General features: G+C 47.9%; 5 protein-coding genes across 5 annotated transcripts; 3 read left to right on the top strand and 2 right to left on the bottom strand.

Moving 5' to 3' along the window:
* Window positions 1-3,922: 3,922 nt before the first annotated feature.
* On the top strand, window positions 3,923-5,827 carry BDQ94DRAFT_151240 (class I SAM-dependent methyltransferase). The gene is made up of 6 exons (XM_026767728.1): window positions 3,923-4,220; window positions 4,268-4,633; window positions 4,693-4,718; window positions 4,771-4,801; window positions 4,853-5,207; window positions 5,256-5,827. The coding sequence occupies exons 2-6, from the start codon at window positions 4,533-4,535 to the stop codon at window positions 5,487-5,489; spliced, it is 747 nt and encodes a 248-aa protein (XP_026621860.1). The 5' UTR covers window positions 3,923-4,220; window positions 4,268-4,532; the 3' UTR covers window positions 5,490-5,827.
* Window positions 5,828-6,032: 205 nt separating this feature from the next.
* On the bottom strand, window positions 6,033-10,580 carry BDQ94DRAFT_183128 (uncharacterized protein; the record flags this gene model as incomplete). Its single annotated transcript, XM_026774338.1, has 3 exons — window positions 6,033-8,916; window positions 8,973-9,569; window positions 9,644-10,580. 3 exons carry the CDS (start codon window positions 10,578-10,580, stop codon window positions 6,059-6,061), a joined length of 4,392 nt encoding a protein of 1,463 aa, XP_026621859.1. The 3' UTR covers window positions 6,033-6,058.
* A 5,281-nt stretch (window positions 10,581-15,861) lies between these two features.
* On the bottom strand, window positions 15,862-16,824 carry BDQ94DRAFT_183126 (RTA1 domain-containing protein; the record flags this gene model as incomplete). Its single annotated transcript, XM_026774337.1, has 3 exons — window positions 15,862-16,325; window positions 16,377-16,619; window positions 16,671-16,824. 3 exons carry the CDS (start codon window positions 16,822-16,824, stop codon window positions 15,862-15,864), a joined length of 861 nt encoding a protein of 286 aa, XP_026621858.1.
* A 631-nt stretch (window positions 16,825-17,455) lies between these two features.
* BDQ94DRAFT_183124 (Zn(II)2Cys6 transcription factor) lies at window positions 17,456-18,803 on the top strand (the record flags this gene model as incomplete). The annotated part of the gene is made up of 3 exons (XM_026774336.1): window positions 17,456-17,589; window positions 17,636-18,330; window positions 18,380-18,803. The coding sequence occupies exons 1-3, from the start codon at window positions 17,521-17,523 to the stop codon at window positions 18,801-18,803; spliced, it is 1,188 nt and encodes a 395-aa protein (XP_026621857.1). The 5' UTR covers window positions 17,456-17,520.
* Window positions 18,804-18,858: 55 nt separating this feature from the next.
* Window positions 18,859-19,549, top strand: BDQ94DRAFT_93076 (uncharacterized protein). The gene is made up of 2 exons (XM_026776868.1): window positions 18,859-19,069; window positions 19,120-19,549. The coding sequence occupies exons 1-2, from the start codon at window positions 19,009-19,011 to the stop codon at window positions 19,401-19,403; spliced, it is 345 nt and encodes a 114-aa protein (XP_026621856.1). The 5' UTR covers window positions 18,859-19,008; the 3' UTR covers window positions 19,404-19,549.
* Window positions 19,550-20,548: the final 999 nt, after the last annotated feature.

The raw sequence follows: 20,548 nt of genomic DNA, 5'->3' as shown, positions 1-20,548 counted from the left end.
TAAAAAATTTCCTTTTTTTTTTTTTTTTTTATTTTTGTTTCTTTCATCGCAAACGCCGATATGTGCCTAATATGCGTGATGAATTAGTCTGGGATGCAACCAGCTGCACAACATGCACGGTTGGCCGACTGGTTCGTGGGGTGCGGGTAAGCTGGACGATCGTCGTCCAACCAAGGAACCAGCAGCATCCCTTGCTGGTCTCTTTCCTCATTCGACTTTTTTGTTGCGCTCCGTAGGTGAGTGGCACGAGTTGTCACCTGCACTTCTTTTGATAATGGGGTTTGTCAGCCATTTGTCCTTGATATTGCGCTCAGGGGCATAGAGACTGATTTAACGGGTCAGAAGGTTATTACTATGAACTACTGTCAACTATTCGCGCTTTAGAAGAGCTCAATTTACTCATGTGATCCCGAGCACATAACAATAGAAATCAACATGTCATTGCCGTTGTACTATAAAGGCTCTGCAGGGCTAGCGGGTTTAAATTAGGCGTACCGTTCTGGAACGACGCCAATGCCGGCCATTGAATACAGTATTACTACTGGTGGATGAGATAGTAGAGCCGGTAGAATCTCCGACTTCTTTGTGCAATACGTTGCATGTTATTGACGCGACAAGTCAGGCAACACCCTTGGCGAGAAATGTGCCGGAAGCTGTACTGCTCTTACCTGATGAGCGGCGTGTTCACACAGATGAGGACGCGCCTTTGACTTCGGGGCAATGCCTTGATGGAGCATCCAGGCTGTGCACAATTATACCTCAGTGAATTATTGAAATGGGGAGAATCCTCTGAAGAGGTCCAATCAGCTGATGACGTGATGCTGTGGTTTTAATTCCAGCCCGCAAACGAAGGTATATCAACCGATGTTAAGGTCATGGCCCATCACGATCAGTGGTTCGGGCCGTTTCCCGTCATTGACAAAGAGACTGCCGGTGAAGTGCCAGAAAACACCTGTTGCTGGCCATCATGTCTCTTATATGGGCTGGGAGTGCAAACAAAGAGCTGCGATGCAGCTTAATACTTAGAGGTAATGAAGCTCGAAAGAGATGAACTGAGAGCAAGGGTGCCATTGCATGACCTCGAGCGGCCGAGGAGGACCATGACTTAACGTGTGACTGAATACCCAGCCAGCACAATGCCAAATTAGGCAAGAGCGATCCCTGGTAGTTTGCTGAGCTACTTTGTATGTGGCCATGTTAACCTCACATAGACTCTTTTTGCGCTTATTTCTCACGAAGTAACGGGGAAAATCGGTTCGGCCTTCGGGCGGGGAGGGTTCGGAGGTGCTTTGTGGCTAGCACGAAAGTACTAAACCAGTGGTCCATCCATCTCCGCCAAATCAAGATTCATTTGACCATATGCGCCTGGTAAAAATTAGCACGAAGAATTCTTAGCGCGCGGAAATAAACCGGCACCGGTGGCGATTGCTGAAAAACTAGACAACGTCATGACTGACGTGGGATTGTTCTTTTCTTCGATCGGAAAACATTTCCAGTCGTTCAGCATGACTTGTGGATGCATCGTGAACCATGTGCGATCGTCTATTTCCTGGCCTGTTGACGTTTGAAAACCCGGAAACCGTCGATAGCATATAGAGGCGAATTGGAAAATCGAGGCCCCAATGATGACATTGTCATGCCACTGTTGCAGGGTAACAGCACGAGTAGTCTTCTAGGCCGATCACAGACAGGGTGGTAATGCGGTTACTCAAAACGTAGACTCGCAGCCATAACGGTGAAGGATTGTAGAGCATGGGACGAGCCGACGGAAGTGGAACCCAGCTGCTAAGCCTGAAGAATCGACGGTGACATGGCGAAACCGACGGACGGCACGAAGAAGGTCTCAAGGCAGGCTCATTGGCGAGAATCCGGTTCTAGTGGAGTGGAGGCATGGAGGCAACTCCACAGCCGCTGGAGGGTCTGAGGGGCCAGGTGGACAACAGGGTTTTTCTATTATTCAAGAAGAAGAGAAATGGAAAATCATGGTCAAGAGGGAGAATTATTGATGATCCAGGGGCGAGGAATGGATCACCGACGCAGGGTGGTTAGAAAAGCAAGGCATACGAAGGCAGCCGAGGGGGTTGGAGCTGGATAGTTATATCTAATAGTTTTCTACTAGTTCCCCCATAAGAGAAGAGTGATGTGCGCGATCCATCGAATTTGCTGCCCGCCACTCTTGCCTCCATTCGGCCGACGTGAATGGACTCCCGATCGTGGTAGCAGCGACGGATGGCCGTGCGGTCGACTAAACCCGATGAAGGGATTGTAGAAGCTGCGTGGAGAGCTGGCACTGGCAGGGAACAAGTACTGTTGCAGTACTTGTGTATGCACGATGCAGAAGCACCAGGAGAAACTTGCCTCCGAGAGACGACTTGCCCTTTCAAGATTCTTCAGGAATTGACGTGGTTCTTTAGCCCGAGGGTCATGGCACATGGCAAGAAAATAGACTCTGGGCAAAAGCACTGGGTCCGCTGAAACTATAATGGCGATCCGCTGCAGGGGAGTGTGCAGAACAGTCGACCATTGTCGATCCAGTCCAGGTGTAGTAGTGATGATGATCGATGCCGTCTTTGATCTGCTTTTTTTCTTCTCTGTGCGGGACTTTTACCCAATTTGTTATGGGGGGGAGGAGCCATCGAGGTCGGCTACTCATTAGTGCGGATAGCCATGTGTTTTGTTTCTCCTTTTCTTCACACTGCTTCGGGGAGGTTTGAGAGACTCGTGAGATGCATGCATGGGGTAGAATCAACTGCAATGTGTTCCTATATATGTATTAATAAATAGAGGATGAGAAATCGAGATTATCAAACAATAAGCCCATAAGCCATGTAGATACTAATATTCCATAAATTCATGGTGCAAAGAATGCCCCGTACAAAGTATAGATGCAGGCGGAAAACCATCCGGCTGCCCCCGATAGGCGGACCAGGTCAAGTTAGTGGGAAAAGGGATAGTCAGTCCTGCTCCAACCGAACGGACCAACAGTATCTGCTTGTTCTGCTGCATCCCGTAAGCGACCGGCCAGTCAACCAAAGGACCCTCCCTGAACGGGGTCAACCGATGAGTGAAGCCCGAGAGATAGTCCTCTCGGGCACTACTGTACACACGACTAGTACTACTACTAAGTACTCCGTACTAGTACTACTACATGCCCTGGACCCCGGTGGACGAATGGTTGGGGGTTAAAACGGTCATCGCGCATGGATTTTTTGTCCAGCTTGACCTCGGGCCCTGTTCATCGCTTCTTTAATCTAAAGGTGTTGGCTGCAGGCACGCCCTTTTTTTGTTTTTTTTGGTTCTTTTTTTTTAACCTACCATTTATTTCTTTCACCACCTATTTTCATCCATTGAAATATCATTCTTGTCTTTCTCCTCCCTCGAATGTTCTGCTCCCTTCCCAGTATCTCACCACTGCATATCCCACCACTTACGAGTCAAGTCAGACCTTAAATCCCTACTACTTACTGTACTGGGTAAAGGACTCCTTTCACCCCCCAGGTCACAAATTGGGTCCCCGCGGTGCTAATCTCGATCTGATCGTGCGGTGGGAATAGAATAGTCTGCCCGGTACTTCTTCCTTGTTTTCTCGTTGCTTCTACTACTAGTCAGTCTAGCCCTGGGGGGCGCAAAAAAAAAAAAAAGGAACTTCCATCGGGCCCCCTCTTCTCCCCTTTTTGTTGTGTTCTGGAAACTCGCATTGGTTTCGTTGTTCGACCAATATTATTTTTATTTTAAGAAGAGAGAGGGTGGTGATTGATTTCTGGGGATTGAAGCTAGTGGGGGGATCCGATCACCGTTGCTTATTATTACGATATCATTAGCGACTCGACTCTCTTAACTTTTTTCCCATCCCTTCCCGCATCGCCCGCCCGTCATCGCCTCTGCTCACTCACCATGTGTTCCGACCGCGCTCCTCCCCCGGACTCCAGCGTCATTGAACCTGATGTGCGTATCCCCCTTCCATCATCACAATCAACCTTCAATTTGACTCTTGTCTCTCCTCTCTGCTCTTTAAACTTTGTTTTCCTCTTTCCCGCTAATCTCTCTCACCCCCCGCACCACTACAGAACTTCAGCGACAATGACTCCACCTATCCCGGCTCGTAAGTTCCTACCCGCGACCTACCCGACGTCTGGTTCCAACGGTTCGCGCTGACCGCAATCCAGGCTGGGCGATGCCAGCTACACCACCAGCATCACGTCCAGTGCGATGAACTATGCGTAGGTTCTCCCTGTCCCGTCACCCTTGCGACCACTAACCAATTCAGATATGAGGTATAGGAATCCGTCTCGCATCCACCCTCCGAGCCTTGGCTAAGTGTCGCAGAACGGTCGCAGATACCATTCCTATCACGAGGGAGAATACGTCCTGGTATGCCCATTCGATCGACCGTGTCCCCATCGCCCCTACTGATCTCACAGCCCAATGATGAACAAGAACAAGATCGTCTCGACCTGGTTAGTGGCGCAGCGCATTCTGAGACCGACGGGCGAGTCCAGGGTTGACCGGAACAGAGCCACCACATCTATCGCATGCTCTTCAAGGGAGAGCTGAACCGAGCGCCGATTAAGAATCCCGCGCGCGTACTAGACATTGGAACTGGCACGGGAATCTGGGCGATTGACTATGCCGAGTAAGCGGGGAGATGTGATCCCTCCGATCATGGATAATAACGCTAATGCGGGCTGGCAGCGAGCATCCCGAGGCAGAAGTGATCGGTACGATGAGCGACGCGACCACGGATGATGGATCACTGACAGGATGACGCAGGAAACGATCTCAGCCCCATTCAACCGTCCTGGTAGGTGTTGCCCGCTGCTGCTGTGGAGGTCCCCCCTCACTGACCGTGCAGGATTCCGCCGAATTGCCGATTCGAAGTCGATGATTTTGAGCAACCATGGTCCTACAGCAAGCCGTTCGATTATATTCACGGTCGGGAGTTGGAGGGCTGCGTTCGCGATGTCGACAACCTCTTTCGGCAAGCACTCGAGAATCTGAAGCCCGGGGGATGGATGGAAATCGCCTCGATGGAGGTCAACACATACTCGGATGACGATACACATTTGCGGGCCAAGAATCTACTGGAGGGTATAGTGTATATGCATGACTGCGCTCGGGAGTATGGAAAGGACATGGCCAGTGTGCACACCTGGAAGGAAAAGATGGAAAAGGCCGGTTTTGTCAATGTCCGGGAAGAGATCTTCAAGGTAATATTCTCGACGCATTGTCCCTTGTATTCATTCTGACGGTCGCAGCTCCCCCAAAGCCCCTGGCCCAAGGACCCCAAGATGAAAGATCTCGGTCGCTATCACCAAGTCAACATGTTCGAGGCGCTTGGCCCATACTGCTACGCGCTGTTCACGCGCGTGATGGGTTGGGAACGAACGGAGATCGAAGTGTTTGTGGCAGGCATGAAACAGGAGTTGCGCGACTTGAATAACCACTTGTACACGAAAGTGCACATCGTGTATGGACAAAAGCCGGAATGACATAGCGTGTGAGAATCTCTGTTTTGTGTCTGGTGTCGGCTGTTTTGGATATCGGGGCTTTTCTCCTTGATCATGTGATATGAGCCCATTCATTAAGCGTCTTTCCACGTCATGTCCAGTACTTATTATCATAATGCTTGTTGAATACGATGTAGGGGAACCTACAATGACCTATACTCTCTGCTTGATTGTTCAGGAAACATCACGATGATGATTATACCCTATCTGATTGAACAAGTTATTTTTAGATATATTTATAAGTACTACTAAGTAGTAGGGCAATGTAGCACACATTGATACTAGTTATACCACCCTTCCTATTCAGCGTTGAATATCACTCTATCTTCTTTGTCTTCATTCTTTCATTTCCATTTTCTCTCCCATCAAGTAGTACATCTGACTTGCTGAATGCGTCAAGTAAAGCTTGGCATCAAAAATAAATATAAATATAAGAACAGACGCAGAATTAACCCTTCTTTTTTACCAGCCCACTATTAGAACAAAGCATGTCGTGAAAACCACGATATCAAGATATAATACATCCCTGCCTAATGCCGTCATCATCATCATCACCGTCTCTCCCTCTGTTTCCGAATTCGCATCAAAGCAAACACCCTACGCAACAACCCATCGACAAACGTTGACCGATTCAGAATCTTTTTTGCCAGTCTCACGCAAATCCCAACCAAGAGAGGAACCGATGCAACCAGGATCAATCGTCGATACATCTGACTGACTTGCGAGCTCGCAGTGTGCAACATCTTTCTCGCCGACACAGTTTCCCGGTGCTCTTCACCCAGCGTGCTCTCGAAGCTCTGATACGCTTTCGAGTAGAGCTTTTTGGCTTCCCTTAAGTGACCTTTTTTGGTCTGTAGTCTGGCCATTTGGACTATGGCTCGTGCGGTGAAGAGATGATCCCATCCGAAGGTTGACTGTAAGCCAATTAAGGTGGGGGTTATTATGGTCTCGGCCTGGGTTATGCTGGTCGCGCTGTCTTCGTCTAATAGGAGGGCCACGAAGTGGCATTGCGCTTGGAGTGTTGAGGGGTGGTTTGGGCCGACGTTTGCTTTTAGAGAGTGTGTTATTTCAATGTATTTTGCGTTCGCTTGGCTTAGGTCGCCGGCAGTGCGGAGACAGTTGGCGAGATTGAGGGATGTCTCTAGGGTAGACGTGTGGTTTGCACCGAATATCTTTCCTCGTTTGTCGAGGGCATATTGGAGTTGTTTTTTCGCCTCGTGAATTGCACCTCGCTCCAAGGATAATACACCAAGATTGTGAGTGACTTCGGCGATGAACGGATGGTCTGGATCGAGGAGCTCCTGGGCTTGAACTTGACTTTGTTTAAGGATCTCCTCTGCTTCGTCAAATCTGCCCAGACCAATCCATACCATTCCTCGGTTGATTTGTGTCGCGAGAATGTGCTGGCGGTGACCTATCTTCTGCCATCCAGTTAAGGACTGTTCCATCAGCTCGTCTGCCTCTTTGAACCGGCCTTGACAATATCGTAGGAAACCCAGATTGTCAATCGCTCCCAGGGTAGAAGGATGATCGGAGCCGAACAACTCTTCCTTATTTTTCTTGCATTGAACGAGCATATTCTCCGACGCTTGAAAGTTCCCCTGGTCGAAGTAGAGCAGTCCGAGGTTGTTCTCAACTTTCAGCGTAGTCGGATGGCTCTCACCCACTGTGGCTTTGTAGCCATCAAGGGCTCCTCTATACATCTGTCCAGCCTCGTCTCTCTTATCTTGTAACTTATAGATATTGCCGAGATTGACCATGACAGATAACCTGGAGGTGTGAGTGGGGACTAAAACCGCCTCATAGCCAGCCATGGCCTGAAGATAGTTGTTCTCGGCTTCCCGAAACATTCCTTGCGAATAGTACAAGTTACCCAGGTTGTTGAGTAGCCGTAAGGTGCTTGTATGATTAGAACTAAGCGTCCTGTTTGCTAGCTCCAGAGCTTCTTTGTACTCTCTCTCAGCATCATCAGTCCTGCCCTGTGAGACATACAGACGTGCTATATTGTCCTTGGTAGTTATGATCGAAGGGTGCTCTGCGCCGAGCACGCGCTTCCTGTGGGATAAAGCTTCGAAGAGATGTTTCTTGGCTTCGTCAAATTTGCCCTGTTTGGTATAGAGAAGACCCAGATTCTCCATGGCATTGAATACAGAGGGGTGGTTGTCTCCAAGGATTGCCTCGAGTTCCTTCACAACTTGAGTGTGGTACGCTGCGGCGTCTACAAAACGCCCCTGCTTCAAGTAGATGAGGCCGATATTGTTGGTGATATTCATCATCGCGGTTATGAGACGGTGCTTTCGGTAACCTTGGTAAGCTCGCTGACAATAGTCCATAGCATCGTTCAGTTCTCCTAAGCCTAGATAGACTGTTCCTAGTTTATCCATCGTGCTCAGAGTTGATGGATGACTTTGGCCCAGCATGCTTGTCCTTCCACTTAGCACTCTTTCATACATCTTCTTTGCCTTTTCCAGCATTCCTTGGCTCGAGTATAGTTCGGCGAGATGTTGAGTGGTATCCAATGTGGACGGATCTTCTGGTCCTACTCTGTTTTGTTTGTCTGCCAGCACCTTTTCGTGGATCTCTTCCGCCTCCTTGTATTTGGACTGGTTTCGATAAACGAGCCCCAGGCTATCAAGGACTACAAGGAGCTCTCGGCTTAGAGGGTCCAGCTTCCGATACCAGTCGTGTGCTGTTTTATACATGACCTCTGCTTCCTGCAGCTTGCCGTATTGCAAGAACAAGTCTCCAAGTCTTCTGCTGGAATCTGCTAACCCGAGACATGGCTGCATAGCCAGATCACCTTGCGACAGTTGGTATATACGGTCAGCATGGGGTATAATACGCTTCTGCCATTTCCAAGCTTCTGAATCATCTTTTTCAGGAACGCAGAGACCAATCGAACCCAAAGCAATAGATACCAGCTCGTTTTTGTCGTACTGAGCGAGATATCCTTGACACCAGTTCTGCACCACCGGATGCATGAAGTAACTATTTTGGGATGGCCTTCTGTCCAGTAAGCCAAGGCGAAGAAGATAACCCATTACTTGATAAAATTCGTCATTGCTGGAGGCAACGCTGGTATACCACGATGGCGGATTCCCAACTCGAAGGCCTGTTTTGATGAGTTCGGGCCAAATGTCCCGTTGGTCAAAACAGGAAAGCAAAAGCAGCATTTTGAAGACGATTGGACGACTCTTCTTGATCTCCTCAAAAGGAAGCATCCATGCTGTGCTTATGTTACGGCTGAAAGGTAGGTCACATTCTGGGATCTGTGATTCATGTCTGTGCCACAGGCTTGAGTATTGCTGCAAGCATTCTGACACGGTGGCACCTGTCTCACTTATAAAAGATCCTGCTAAGGTGATAGCTAGGGGGTGTCCGTCTAATTGATCGAGGAGGTCATAAACATCTGCAGTTGAAAAGTTAGCCTCCCCCTTTGCCACCGAACAATTCACGATACCCTACCTGATGGTATATTAGCGCTAATTGTAAGGCCCGTTTTGAGTGTTAGGAGCTTCAGTGAATCATCAAAGTTAAGCGTTGAAAGGCGATATGGGTGCCCATATTCTTGAGTATTAGCAAACTGTGTCGTGAGAATAATCGAACCCTGGTCTGACGTAGGGAAGAACTTCTGGACCTCGGTTGAGTCAAGAGCCATTCCGTCAAACACCAGAAGCCACTTTGTATTTTCCCTCAGGCTGAGCCATGAAATGACATCCATGGCCTTTCCTTCCAATTCCTCGTCGTGGGTCGGGTGATCACTCGTGAGGGCGTCCGTAGATTGCGGTAAATGTACCGAAGCCAACGACTGTACTATGCTCTCGCGAGTGTGTGCGTTGACCCAAAATACTGCAGTGAAATCCTCCTTGTGACATTGAATGAATCGAAGAGCTAACTGGGTCTTGCCGATACCACTCAATCCGTGAAGGGTCACAATCTTTTGCGAGGTTGACGCATTTGGCAGCAGCAGCCTTGCCAGCTTCTCCAAGTCGGCATTTCTCCCCACGAAATCGCAAATGGCAGGTACACCGCTCAGGTTCATAGTAAGCTTAAAGCGGTTTCCTGAGACATAAGATTGGTCAGTTAATTTATTTGCATGCTCTCCCAGACAATACTAGGTTTTGTAGGTCGCGTACCTATATAGGCATAAGGGGAAAGGACCGAGAGAAAATCTTTTGCATAGGCTGCCGCCGCCGCCGCTGCGTACTCCTGCCAGTGCTTGTTCTTGTGCGTGTCACAGTAATCGCATACGCCCCTGATAACTAGAGAGGGGATTTCGTTAACCATTCCCGCGGCCTCCATCTCAAAGCATAGGAGTTGTTCTTGCTGTTCCAACCTCTGCCGCATCTGGGTGTCCTTTATGACCTGGTTCCCCGTCCCAATTACCCCATAATGAACGACTGGGTCTGTCGAAGACCGTTTTGGCCGCGTGATAACTTGCGTTTGATCACAATCTGCGCAGGTCCTTGCATCCTTCTCGTGGTTGTAGAACGGGTTGAAAAGACGGTCCTGTTCCTGGCCAGGATGATGGAATAATTCATTGCATTCCCCCAATTTCTGGAGGAATTCAGCAACTCTGGACCTCTTATTCTTGTGGTTCGCCTGTAACTTGGAAAGTGCAGATAGTAGCACTGATGGAGGTGGATTCAACATGCCTATGCGTTGAAATTTACCATCGACACTTTTGCCGAAGTCGTATTGCACCACTGCCGGATGAGTACTGGTGGGCTGCCCGACGACGATATCCCCAAGTCGGATGTCAGCATGAGAGGAGTCGGGTACCCCGCCACCAATTCCCACCAAGAGCCCATACTGAATGTTAGGAAAGGAGATCCTCATCCGTGATGTTGCGTGTGCAGCTGTGGCGATTCCATACTGCCCGGACGGGAGACAAGTGATTACTACATTGTGACCCTGAATCTCACCTAACGTGTATGTGTTTCCATCCCCGGGACTACCTCTCAATGGCTCATGTGTTTCATCCAGCACGGCTTCTGCCGCGCTCCTTTCAAGTGGAAGAGCAGTGAGCCAGCCAAGGGTATAGTCATCGTGTGACTTGCGAATCCTAGTCATCTTTACAAGTGAGTGGTTTTCCCTCCACACAAATTGGAGGCCAGCAAGTGGGAAGCAAGAGATGAAGGTGGAACATGGGATAGCACTTGTCCCTGCCTCACGTTTTGGGGGGAAATTTAGGAGGCGCCCAATGCGACGAATTCGATCGCGGTCAGTGGGTGCATAGCGTCAGACTAATGCATTGTGTCGCGGTTCGCAGATGCAAGGCGACGTGTCGCGACCGATCGATAATAAAGCACCAATCAATTAAGCATTTAATATTCAGCTCACTTCCACGGTTGCCTCTTTGCTATCTCAATTTTCTTGCCCTTCGTCAATTTCGGCGCTCTCTACTGCGAATGTAATTGGCTGAAACATCCCCTGCCAGTCCCAGTCATTCTCCGACGCCTCCAGCTTCTCCCCATTCGGGCTCACTTCAATCAAAGCCCGCCGCGGAGAATCTTTAACAATGAAGAAGGCCGTGTAATTTCCCGGCTCCTCCTCTTCACTGATCATAAAGTCTTGATGCGTCGCGAAATTGGTGCCTGATACCTCCTTGTCTTCTCAACCTTAGTACAATCCTCGACTGGTGTCATAATAACAAGCAGAAGAGGAATTCCTTCTTCGCCATGGATGTCGAGCTTACCGGAGTAAACATTGGTCTGCAATTCCACCGTCATTTGGTGCAGACCCTTGTCCGTGTGCCAGTAAAACACAACGACTATCTCATCTGATACCCTCAGCACACCAAAAGGACTTCCCTCTTGCCTCCCGCATGCTATAGGCTCCAGGAGGGTCCATTTTCCTTCAGAGAGACTGATGCCTTGCAGGTTGCCAGTTATATTCTCGAAGAAGATGACTGCACCATTCCTAGTGCTACAGCCACCAAGCTCACGAGAATCTCCGATGGGCAATTTCACTGACTCCAACTCTGGCCCTTGATCTTCCCCTGTCTCTGAAATACCCCAACTATGCCAAATCCTTTTACTGTGAAGGATGCCCTCTGGATCGACATGGAACAACAGTTTCTGTGAACAGTCAAAGCATGATCGAGTAGAAAACGTTCGCAGAGTCTCGGGAGGCAAACGAGTTCTCTTTCGCAGTTACGCACCAATCTGCCCTCTCGCCCCTCTTCTTCCACGAGGAGAAGGGTATTCACTTCCTTCAATGTGGATTCAACTTTTTCACTGTGACTCTCTGGCTCTCTAGGCCTGTCGAGATGAATGCAGTGATTTGTATGGTACTGCTGTTCTGTACATGAGCCCTGTGTCAGTAACTTATAAGTAGCTGCGTGTGTTGGTGCCATCGCGATTGTGGTTGTAGAAGCTCTTTTGAATTCGGAGAAGAACGATAGTGGATAAGTAGAGAAAGAAGATTTAAATCCAGAAAATGACAAATAAAGTCGAAGCCTGTGACAACAAAAGATAGAGCGATACCCTGGTTATAAACTGAACCGTCAGAGACGCAAGATACCAAGCATACCCCTAATGCCGAAGCACCCTTCATCCACCTCCATAACAGCACGACACATGAATTGCTAGAGTTGATTCGTCGCATACCATCTTCCCCTAAAGGGTAATATTTGCATGCTGCATACATGAGGCGGCCACTACTGCAGACTATCCTCGTGTTTGCCGGCGATTCGCCGATAAGCCGCTCTGCTCAATTCCATGATTTGCATTGGGACACTGTCAGCGGAACGAGCTGAGGCAATCCGTCCATCCAAAGCAGCAATAGATAATATGGTTGCCGATGTGCGTCGATGGGCTGAGCTGAGCTGAGCTGATCGGCGGTTTGTAACAATCATCATGCATGCGCATTTGCGTTTAAGGAAATATATCCGTGCCCCATTCAGCTGAGCATGGACTACTATGGTCTAGGCCTTCGATAGTGGCCAGATACAGTAGTGGATTTGTCGAGAAAGATATTTGCAAAGTTGCAGTCAATCAACCCAGACTCTGTAGTGCGTATGCATAATCGGAAGTGAATAAATTAGTGAAAAATAAAATAGCATCTCAACTGCTAAACTGGTTCAGGTTTCCTTGTCTCTATCCCAGCCTCCACGGTATGTAGACGCTTTAGCTCCATGATTGACATCTCCCTTCTTTACTCCGTTTGTACCGTTTTAGGTCTCCCACCACTATTCATCCTTAACCAGCTTCTAACCACGATTTGGTTTGATGTTGCATCTATCTCTCGCCTTCTCAATACATTAGACGATGATGATAATGTGGAAAAGTTCTATTCGATTTAGTAGTAGCCAGTGGCACAAACAAACAAGCGGGAGGTGTGCTTGCCAATGGCAGTATGGAATTTAACACGAAACGGATGCCAGAGCCATTGTCTTGTTATTGTTTTAAGCATTCTTGTCTAAATACCAATCATTGCTATATTGGCTCAACTCGGTTGCTGGTCTTGTCAAATGCGTCCAGCCAGCTGGATTGGACCCTTCGTGGCAACAGTCCGAAGATACTCCATCATTTATGGCACACAATTATCATACTCAACTGAGTATTATCTTTTCTCATACTTTCTCTTCACGCTGCAAGATTTCTATCCCAGCCTATGGTGAGGTAAGAATCTTAATTCTGAGCGCCAATATCTTTGTGGCACTGTTATCGAGATATCATTTAACCCAAATAAGACTTTAATTACCGATTTCTTTTTTGTCATAAGCAATAAGCCACTGAAAAGCAATCGAAAGTGTAGTTGAATCTCTTTGAGAACGCTTCAAACAATGAAAAAACGGTGGTCTTTATCGTTCTTAATCATCGTATTGAGTATTACTCGTTAAGGCCTCCTCACTGTGCTGACTGGAAGGCATTAGCACTTACTCCTGACACCAGTCCCTATCCCTAGCCGGGGAGTAGTACTATTACATGGTGCATTAGCACACCAACTAATCAAGAATCCTGGGCGGGGCCCTTTCAATTGTCTCCAGTGGTGCTTGAGATCGTTTCAACAGCAGCATAGTACCGGAGTTTTGCTTCAAGAGGACAGAAAGAAACAAGCGTACCGAATAGATGTAGTGGGTTTGGGCTTCTATGTAGGACAATTAATCGACTGCATCTCAAGCGAGGGAAATGTCCAATTGTGATTTCGGAGCGAGCGATGCAGAATGCCATGTTCAGCAACTGTAAAAGAGGCACTGCTGATTGCAATTATGGCGTCCTGCTAGGCAACCTCGAAATCCCTGGACAGCTCATCTAGAAGAGGTATGGGCTTTCGGACATTTGTGGGTGGCTCCATGTTGAAGTAGGAAGTACTGAAGAGGTGTCTGAATGACAATTGAAGAAGCGTGCCTTCTTCAGCCCTGGTGTTAGTATTCGGGCCATTAAAGTCAGCCATTCATCTGTATAGCGGGCCGATTAAATCCCCATTATTGTTTATACAATAGTCAGAAACATGAAGCTTTCTTTTCCAAGTATACTAAGATTATAGGCTTTACCTTCGACGCCGCAGGAGAATCTGGCAGCATAAAGCAGCAATTCTTAGCCAATGACGGATATAGTCCTTGTTTGTCATTTTCTCCACGGCCATTGGGAGAAGAATTTCTACATTCATATCACCAGTTCGGGCGGATACTTCCGCCATCACAAGTATATTTAGCTCTCCGACGCGTCTGTTGGTCAAGGAGTGATTCGGCCCAGGATCCTGACAAAAACACATCAGAAACTCCATGTCATGCCTGCACGGATAGCTCGCTAGGTTTATCGAGCGATTGGTACGGGAATATGGCATGATCTGATCTCCGAAGCAATGTTAATCGGTGGTTAGTTGACGTAGAATCTATCTCAAATTTGCATTATCAATAACGTTCTTCATGAGTTGGTTTCGGACCAGAGTGCCGTTGAAAGAAGTAAAACTAAATATATGAGTTAGTCCTAGCCAGATGCAAAATGGATAAATCTTACAATTTATCGCCATCTCTGCTTCTATGGGGCCACCAAACGAAACTATGCGTAGTAGAAGAGCTGATCAATCGGCCAATATCTCATGTGTCTCATAATCGCAATTCGTACTTGTACGTAAACAGGGGAATCTGCTTATAGACCCCGTCTTAGAAGTCCTTCACTTGTGCACTCGTATGTTTCGGAGTTCATAGAAGCATTGCATGGAGGCAACCCTGTTGCTCGGAGAAAGGTTGCAAGTTCAAGGTGTCGTAATGTCTGATGTTTTCAGGTCATTCTAAAAGACCATCTCATACGTTTTTATCTGCAGATGCCTTTTCCAGAGTTTTTCTTCTTCCTGCGAAGCCATAAAACGGTAAGTCCCACATTATTTTAGGGTAGTCTTTTCAAAGGTTATGATCCTGACTGATGCCGGCTGTCTGGAAAATCTTTATTTTATCTTCCGCATCTTGGAGGTTGAGCATGTTGAATCGGTAATAGGGAAGGTTTGTATGAGCTAAGCAGGCTGTCGTAGTTCAAGGTATGTACTTTGGTATAATATCAGCTTCTTCAGCGAAGTTCGTGCCATCAGAAGCTCTAGGTTTGAATATGGCAGTTCCTAGCTCCGTCTAAGTAAACCGGTTTGAGAGCTTTTTGTAAGAAATATTAAACACAGATATTTTGCTTGTCAACCGTGTACCTGAGCTTCTCAATTTTCAGTAGAAGGTCAGTGGCCCAACCGGTCACAGTAATGGGGCTCTAAAAGCATACAATCTGAGGTCAAGCATAATCAGTATATCGGCGATGCATTTTCTCTCTAAGAGTGGTGAGGACTTTGTATATCATGCGACTCATGTTCGCGCTTGGTGTTTCAACAGCAGACGCAACCAGTAGGAATGCATACTTGACAATGTTGAGAACAACAACTTAGTAATAGTGCGTCGTAGGACTCAATATATGCATATAGAACAGTTCACATAAGCAAGGAGATTTATTATTTGCCAGTTGATGCAGTCGTTGGTTCTTGATGTGTACTGCAGAATGAAAGAAATAATTGAGATCGGGGGAGCAAGAGAAGCAGACCAGCCGAAGGATTACTTAGACTGCATGAATACAATGTCAAGTCACTACATGAATTGAATATGTAGATGGTGATATTGGTCGATTATGCACTGGTGGGAAGAAGAGTTCACTACGATCGGGAATCAAGTGGGGATGACTACATTCTACCAATTCATCATCAAGATGAGTGAGGAATTGTGGTTGTATTGAATGGCGTGGTCATTCTATGGGATGGTTCTGGCCAGCCGTTCTAGTATTCTCAACAAGTGCAGATCACAATAGATGCGGGAGCAAACAAAACGAAGGAGCGCTGAATACCTAATTCCATACTAATATATTCAGTGGATATTTCAACTAGAATATAACCTCTGCAACTGCACACTCTCCCTCTTATTCATCTCCTCCGCTTTGCCCGAACCCAGAACCTTAGACGGATGAAGCACGCTAATCACAACCATCGCAAAAAACATCAACACCGCATCGAAGACATAGCTGAAAGCCTCATGACTCATAAGATACCCATAATTCCCACCAGCATACTCAATCATGCGAAAGACCGACCGAATCAAGATCAGCATGCTGGCGATATATAAACCTACTATGGTCGTCTCCCAATTTGGGTTGCGCCAACCACTACGCGCAATGCACGTAGACAACGACTTTTCTGTAGGGTTCTGATGGATACGAAAGTGGAAAAGTGTCGCAACTATCACAAAGACACTGAAGAAGATGAGCTGGACAGCTAGTCCGCCCATAACAACGTTCTCACCGGTGGTCATTCCGCTGAGAGTGCCGCTGGCCATGATGCCGCCGCCTAGCATTATATTAGTATAATTAAGGCATATTCATCAAGCGTATATCATACCAGCTCCCTGCAGAAGAAAAGATAGTACATCTCCGGTAACGAAGATTGTTGTAAGCCACCTGATTGGGACAAGGCTCTGCCTTTCTGCGTCGAGGAAAGTAATAAGCCGCCCAAGGGTCATGTAGATTGTCGCAGCGTAGAGAGGTGGCGCGAGTAGAATCAGGATATCTTGTATAGCGTATATGGTTACGCTTTGGGTGTTGCTATGCGCTAACGCACGTGCAATGTACCCGATTATCTGGACTATAAACTAAGTCAGCTTAAGCCGGAAATTCAGCAGGTGGCTTCACGAACATATTCCGCCCAGCACAAAGCAGGTAAAATACCAGGCTCGCGCCTGGGCCATTTGATAGGCATGGTATGCTGTTATGAATATGAACAATATTATGAAGAGGATTGCTGCCCCCAAGGACGGGGTGTAGCGATAAAGCTCGTATGAAGAAGACATTGGGCATGGAGAACCCTTTCTATAGACAAAACAGGTGCTCTCAAAGCAGTTTCCAAGAGCCTTGCTGAAAGGGCTGCTATGCGATGGACTAATGACTGCTTGTCCAGCTCTTTCGTTGATTGACAGCCTTTCTGCTCAACCTGGCATACTTTCAAGAATATATGATTAATTTATGTCATCAAACTCGATAGACTCCATTTTTAGACCCAGCACTATTCTCATCTGCCTATGATAGTATACGCGTCTTTAAATGACACGGAGCTCTCAAATAATTGTCTCGTTTTTGCTATCGCTTTGCTGCATGAAGGCCATTGGTTGGCGAGTGTTCTCCCCAGCAAGTTTATTTCAGTTTGGTGGGGGCAAGACGTATTCCAGGCTAGCCTGCAGAAATTTCCCAAGCCGTCTGAGCTTACAGTGTAAACCTTCATAAGCAGGAGAATAGGAACAAGTAATAAAGTAACCACCCACTCTGCGTTGTAGCTATCTTTGGGGTGGGCGGAGACTGAAAGGAATCGGGGATCCACCGCCTCTCCACCCGATCGAAATCTTCATTGCCGAGACGCGTGCCTCGTTTTCGTTCTCGCTTCCGTTCTCGTCTGTCGTATGTCTCCCATTCCTCGCAGTAACTTCCGATGCCTATACCACCACTCATCTCGGGATCGTGTGGAAGTCTGTCTAGTCTAGACTTCATCCGACATGCCTCCGCGACGAACCCATACAAAGTCCCGGAATGGATGCGACCAATGCAAATCTCGGCGAGTCAAAGTGTGTTGCCCGCTCTCCAGCCTGGGATTTCCGCTGATCCCCACAGTGCGATGAAGCCCAGCCATGTGCCAACTGCGTGAAACGACACCTGACGTGCACTTTTGAACGTCGCCCAGCCAAACCCGAGCCGTATCCCAGTACGCAGTCCGCCAAATTGTCCGAGTCGCCGACCGTTTCGTCGAGAACAGACGATGCCATTGCCGCCTTTCAGCATCAGGTCGCGGATGCGTCTGCTTTCCTCCGCGAGTGGGGCGCGCAGGACCCCGAACTGATGCACCATTACTGTATCTACGCCGCAAAGACTCTGTCAGATCGGGAGGCGATCCGCGATGTTTGGCAGATTGAAGTGCCGAAAATTGCCTATTCGTACGAATTCCTTATGCATGGCATCTTGTCGCTGTCGGCCCTGCACTTGGCCTACACTAGACCCGAAAGATACAGCCACTATCTCAACAGCTCCAACTTCCACATGGCACTGGGCCTGCAAACATTCCGGATAATATTACAGAACCCTAACAAACAGAATTGTGAGGCACTCTTCTGCTTCTCAAGTCTAATCATGGTTTGGACCTGTGGAGCACCGACCGATCTGGGTGATAGCCGTCCCTTGGAAAGTATCATCCGCCTTTTCAACTTGTGCAGGGGGATCATGACCCTTCATCCTTTTATGTCGCACGTTGAAAACGGTCCTCTGGCGCCATTGTTTCTAAAAGACTTTCGATCCGACCCTGGCCCGTCCCAGTAAGCTCCCCCGCAGACTGTAATCTCGCGCAAGCTAACTCGACAAAAGGGACCAAATCCAGTCTCTGCACTTTCCAGGACTGGACAATCAAATAGATGCAATCAGAAAGTTGATCGCATCAGAACCTCTCAGTGAGCAGGAGAGACTCATTTATCAGCAGGCCACGGAGTGTTTGGAAAAAGCCTTCTGGCGTTTGCAGGTGTGTGAAAAGCCTGCCCAATGTGGGATAATCTTTATGTGGCCGATCAGCGTGCGGGATGAATTCGTAGGCTTTCTCCTGGATAAGAGCCCGATTGGACTTATCTTGTTGGCGCAATATTGTGCCCAGTTATACCTGTTTCGTGGGTACTGGTTCGTAGAGGACCGCGCCCAGGAGTTGCTTTCTGCAGTAGCTGCTGCCCTACCGTCGCGGCTTGCACACTGGCTGGATTGGCCAAGGCAGTTTTGCTCCAGTGGCAGCCTTCCTGCGTGATGCTGCACTGCATGATCTCACAGCCCTCCACTTACTCTCTCGCCCAAACGGCCATCAATGGCCATCGCCTGGTCCGACTAGGGGCTAGCCCAAAGCGGTTAGAACAGCCCCTGACCCTCAGGCACAAGCGCAGGCCACCAGGCAGCCACATCCATCGCTCCTCCTTTTCATTTTTCCGGATCCACGCCTGCCCGTGCCCATCGCAATGAGGGTCCGTTTTATTCCAGTCGCCCTAGTGGCTGTCGGCATAGTGATTTTGAGCTGGGGTATGTACTCTTTTTCGCGTCTTCCTACCAGTATGCTAATGTTGCGCCAGCCGCGCTATCTAAAGCCTGGACAGGCTCCGGTGAAAATGTGGCATTCTGTGCGGATTGCTTAGGCTACGTTAGAGATGTCGATACGATGTTCCAGAAGAATGCTGGAGCTTGGGCCAACTCGCAGTTTCTCCGATATGCGCTCGATAAATCCTGTCGAGGTCGGGTGCTGATCAACGGTCGATGTCTGCAGTATCGACGCAGGCTTCTTGAGAAACCAGCGATTTTTAGATCACAACTTGATAGTCCATATGAGGCCTGTATGGCCATCCAAGCCTGTAAATAGATCACATTATCCTGATTTCTGTCCTATGCCCGATCATCCGTATCGAGGTCTGCTGTAAAGTGTCCTTGGCATCCCAAGTTTCATGTTGTTGAAGGCTGGAGATAGATCTATCCTTGGTAACACGCCAGGCACCCCTTGAGTTTAGGAGCAATAGAGAAAATATGATCAGATGACTGGAATTGATTTTCTCCATCAATTCTGTAACTTTTGCCCTCGTGGTGTTTCGTAGTGACGTATCCGCAATGAATACGGGCTTCTTCGTGAATCTAGCGGTACATCCCGTCTTTAGTCACGCATTTCGAGTGACGAATATCAAGCCTGCTTCACGGATATCTCAGTCACGTAGACATTTCAGTCACGCCTCTGACAAATTCGCATCTACTGATTCACGAAGCTATATCCAGTGACGGGCTCTCCATTGAAGAGGCCTTCCTGCTGGGTATAAATATTTTCCCATTCTACCTCTCTTCCTTTCTTTCTCTCTTCCTCTCCTATCTCTCTCATGCAACTCATCTCTCTTATTTTTCTTTCTATATATCTTTGAGTTCTCCCTCACGCAGTGAGAAGGACAAGAAAAAAGCAATGTTCCAGCCCGATGGAGTATAGAGGGCATAATGACACCTCCCAAAGTATCTCATTTTTCTTAACGGTTGCGTCTATATCTCATGGCTAGTGGTGCAAGGCAGTTTACCTCTTCATCACTGTATATACACCCCCTCGGATCATGTCCTTATCTCCTCACAAGAGATTCACACTTTTTACTGTATCTGGGAGCTTTACTTTTGCACACTGCGCGCTGTTGCGGCACCACTTTGCACAGGACCCGCTTAAATATGTGTTGCTGGTTTACTGCTATTCCCGTTTTGTCCTGCGTGTTGTTGATATTTTCACACGCTATCTCATTTTATATTTCTATCACTTCTTCCTCTTTGCTTCTCGGACTCTTGTGCTCTTTGATGGGGCTGCTTTTTGGTACCAGACCCATACATATCTGGGCAGTAGGATATGCTGCTACCGCAGAAACAATCCACTGCGTCTTTCTTCGTGCCTTGTCTTGAATTTCACCTTTCAGTTGCTCACGTGCAAGTCAATGCTGAAGGGCATCTGCCATGCTGATGAGAGGACGTCTACACTCCCATCAAGCA

The sequence above is a fragment of the Aspergillus welwitschiae genome (assembly GCF_003344945.1).
Source record: "Aspergillus welwitschiae strain CBS 139.54b unplaced genomic scaffold BDQ94scaffold_41, whole genome shotgun sequence".
Classification (NCBI taxonomy): domain Eukaryota; kingdom Fungi; phylum Ascomycota; class Eurotiomycetes; order Eurotiales; family Aspergillaceae; genus Aspergillus; species Aspergillus welwitschiae.
This window is presented reverse-complemented; position numbering and strand designations above follow the sequence as displayed.

Bases quoted from the DNA above. Each gene is read 5' to 3' on its own strand.
- BDQ94DRAFT_151240 (XM_026767728.1), top strand. From the start codon at position 4,533: ATGCTCTTCAAGGGAGAGCTGAACCGAGCGCCGATTAAGAATCCCGCG. The intron at 4,719-4,770 runs GTACGATGAGCG...AGGATGACGCAG, and splicing joins TCCCGAGGCAGAAGTGATCG to GAAACGATCTCAGCCCCATT. The intron at 4,802-4,852 runs GTAGGTGTTGCC...CTGACCGTGCAG, and splicing joins AGCCCCATTCAACCGTCCTG to GATTCCGCCGAATTGCCGAT.
- BDQ94DRAFT_93076 (XM_026776868.1), top strand. From the start codon at position 19,009: ATGAGGGTCCGTTTTATTCCAGTCGCCCTAGTGGCTGTCGGCATAGTG. The intron at 19,070-19,119 runs GTATGTACTCTT...ATGTTGCGCCAG, and splicing joins CATAGTGATTTTGAGCTGGG to CCGCGCTATCTAAAGCCTGG.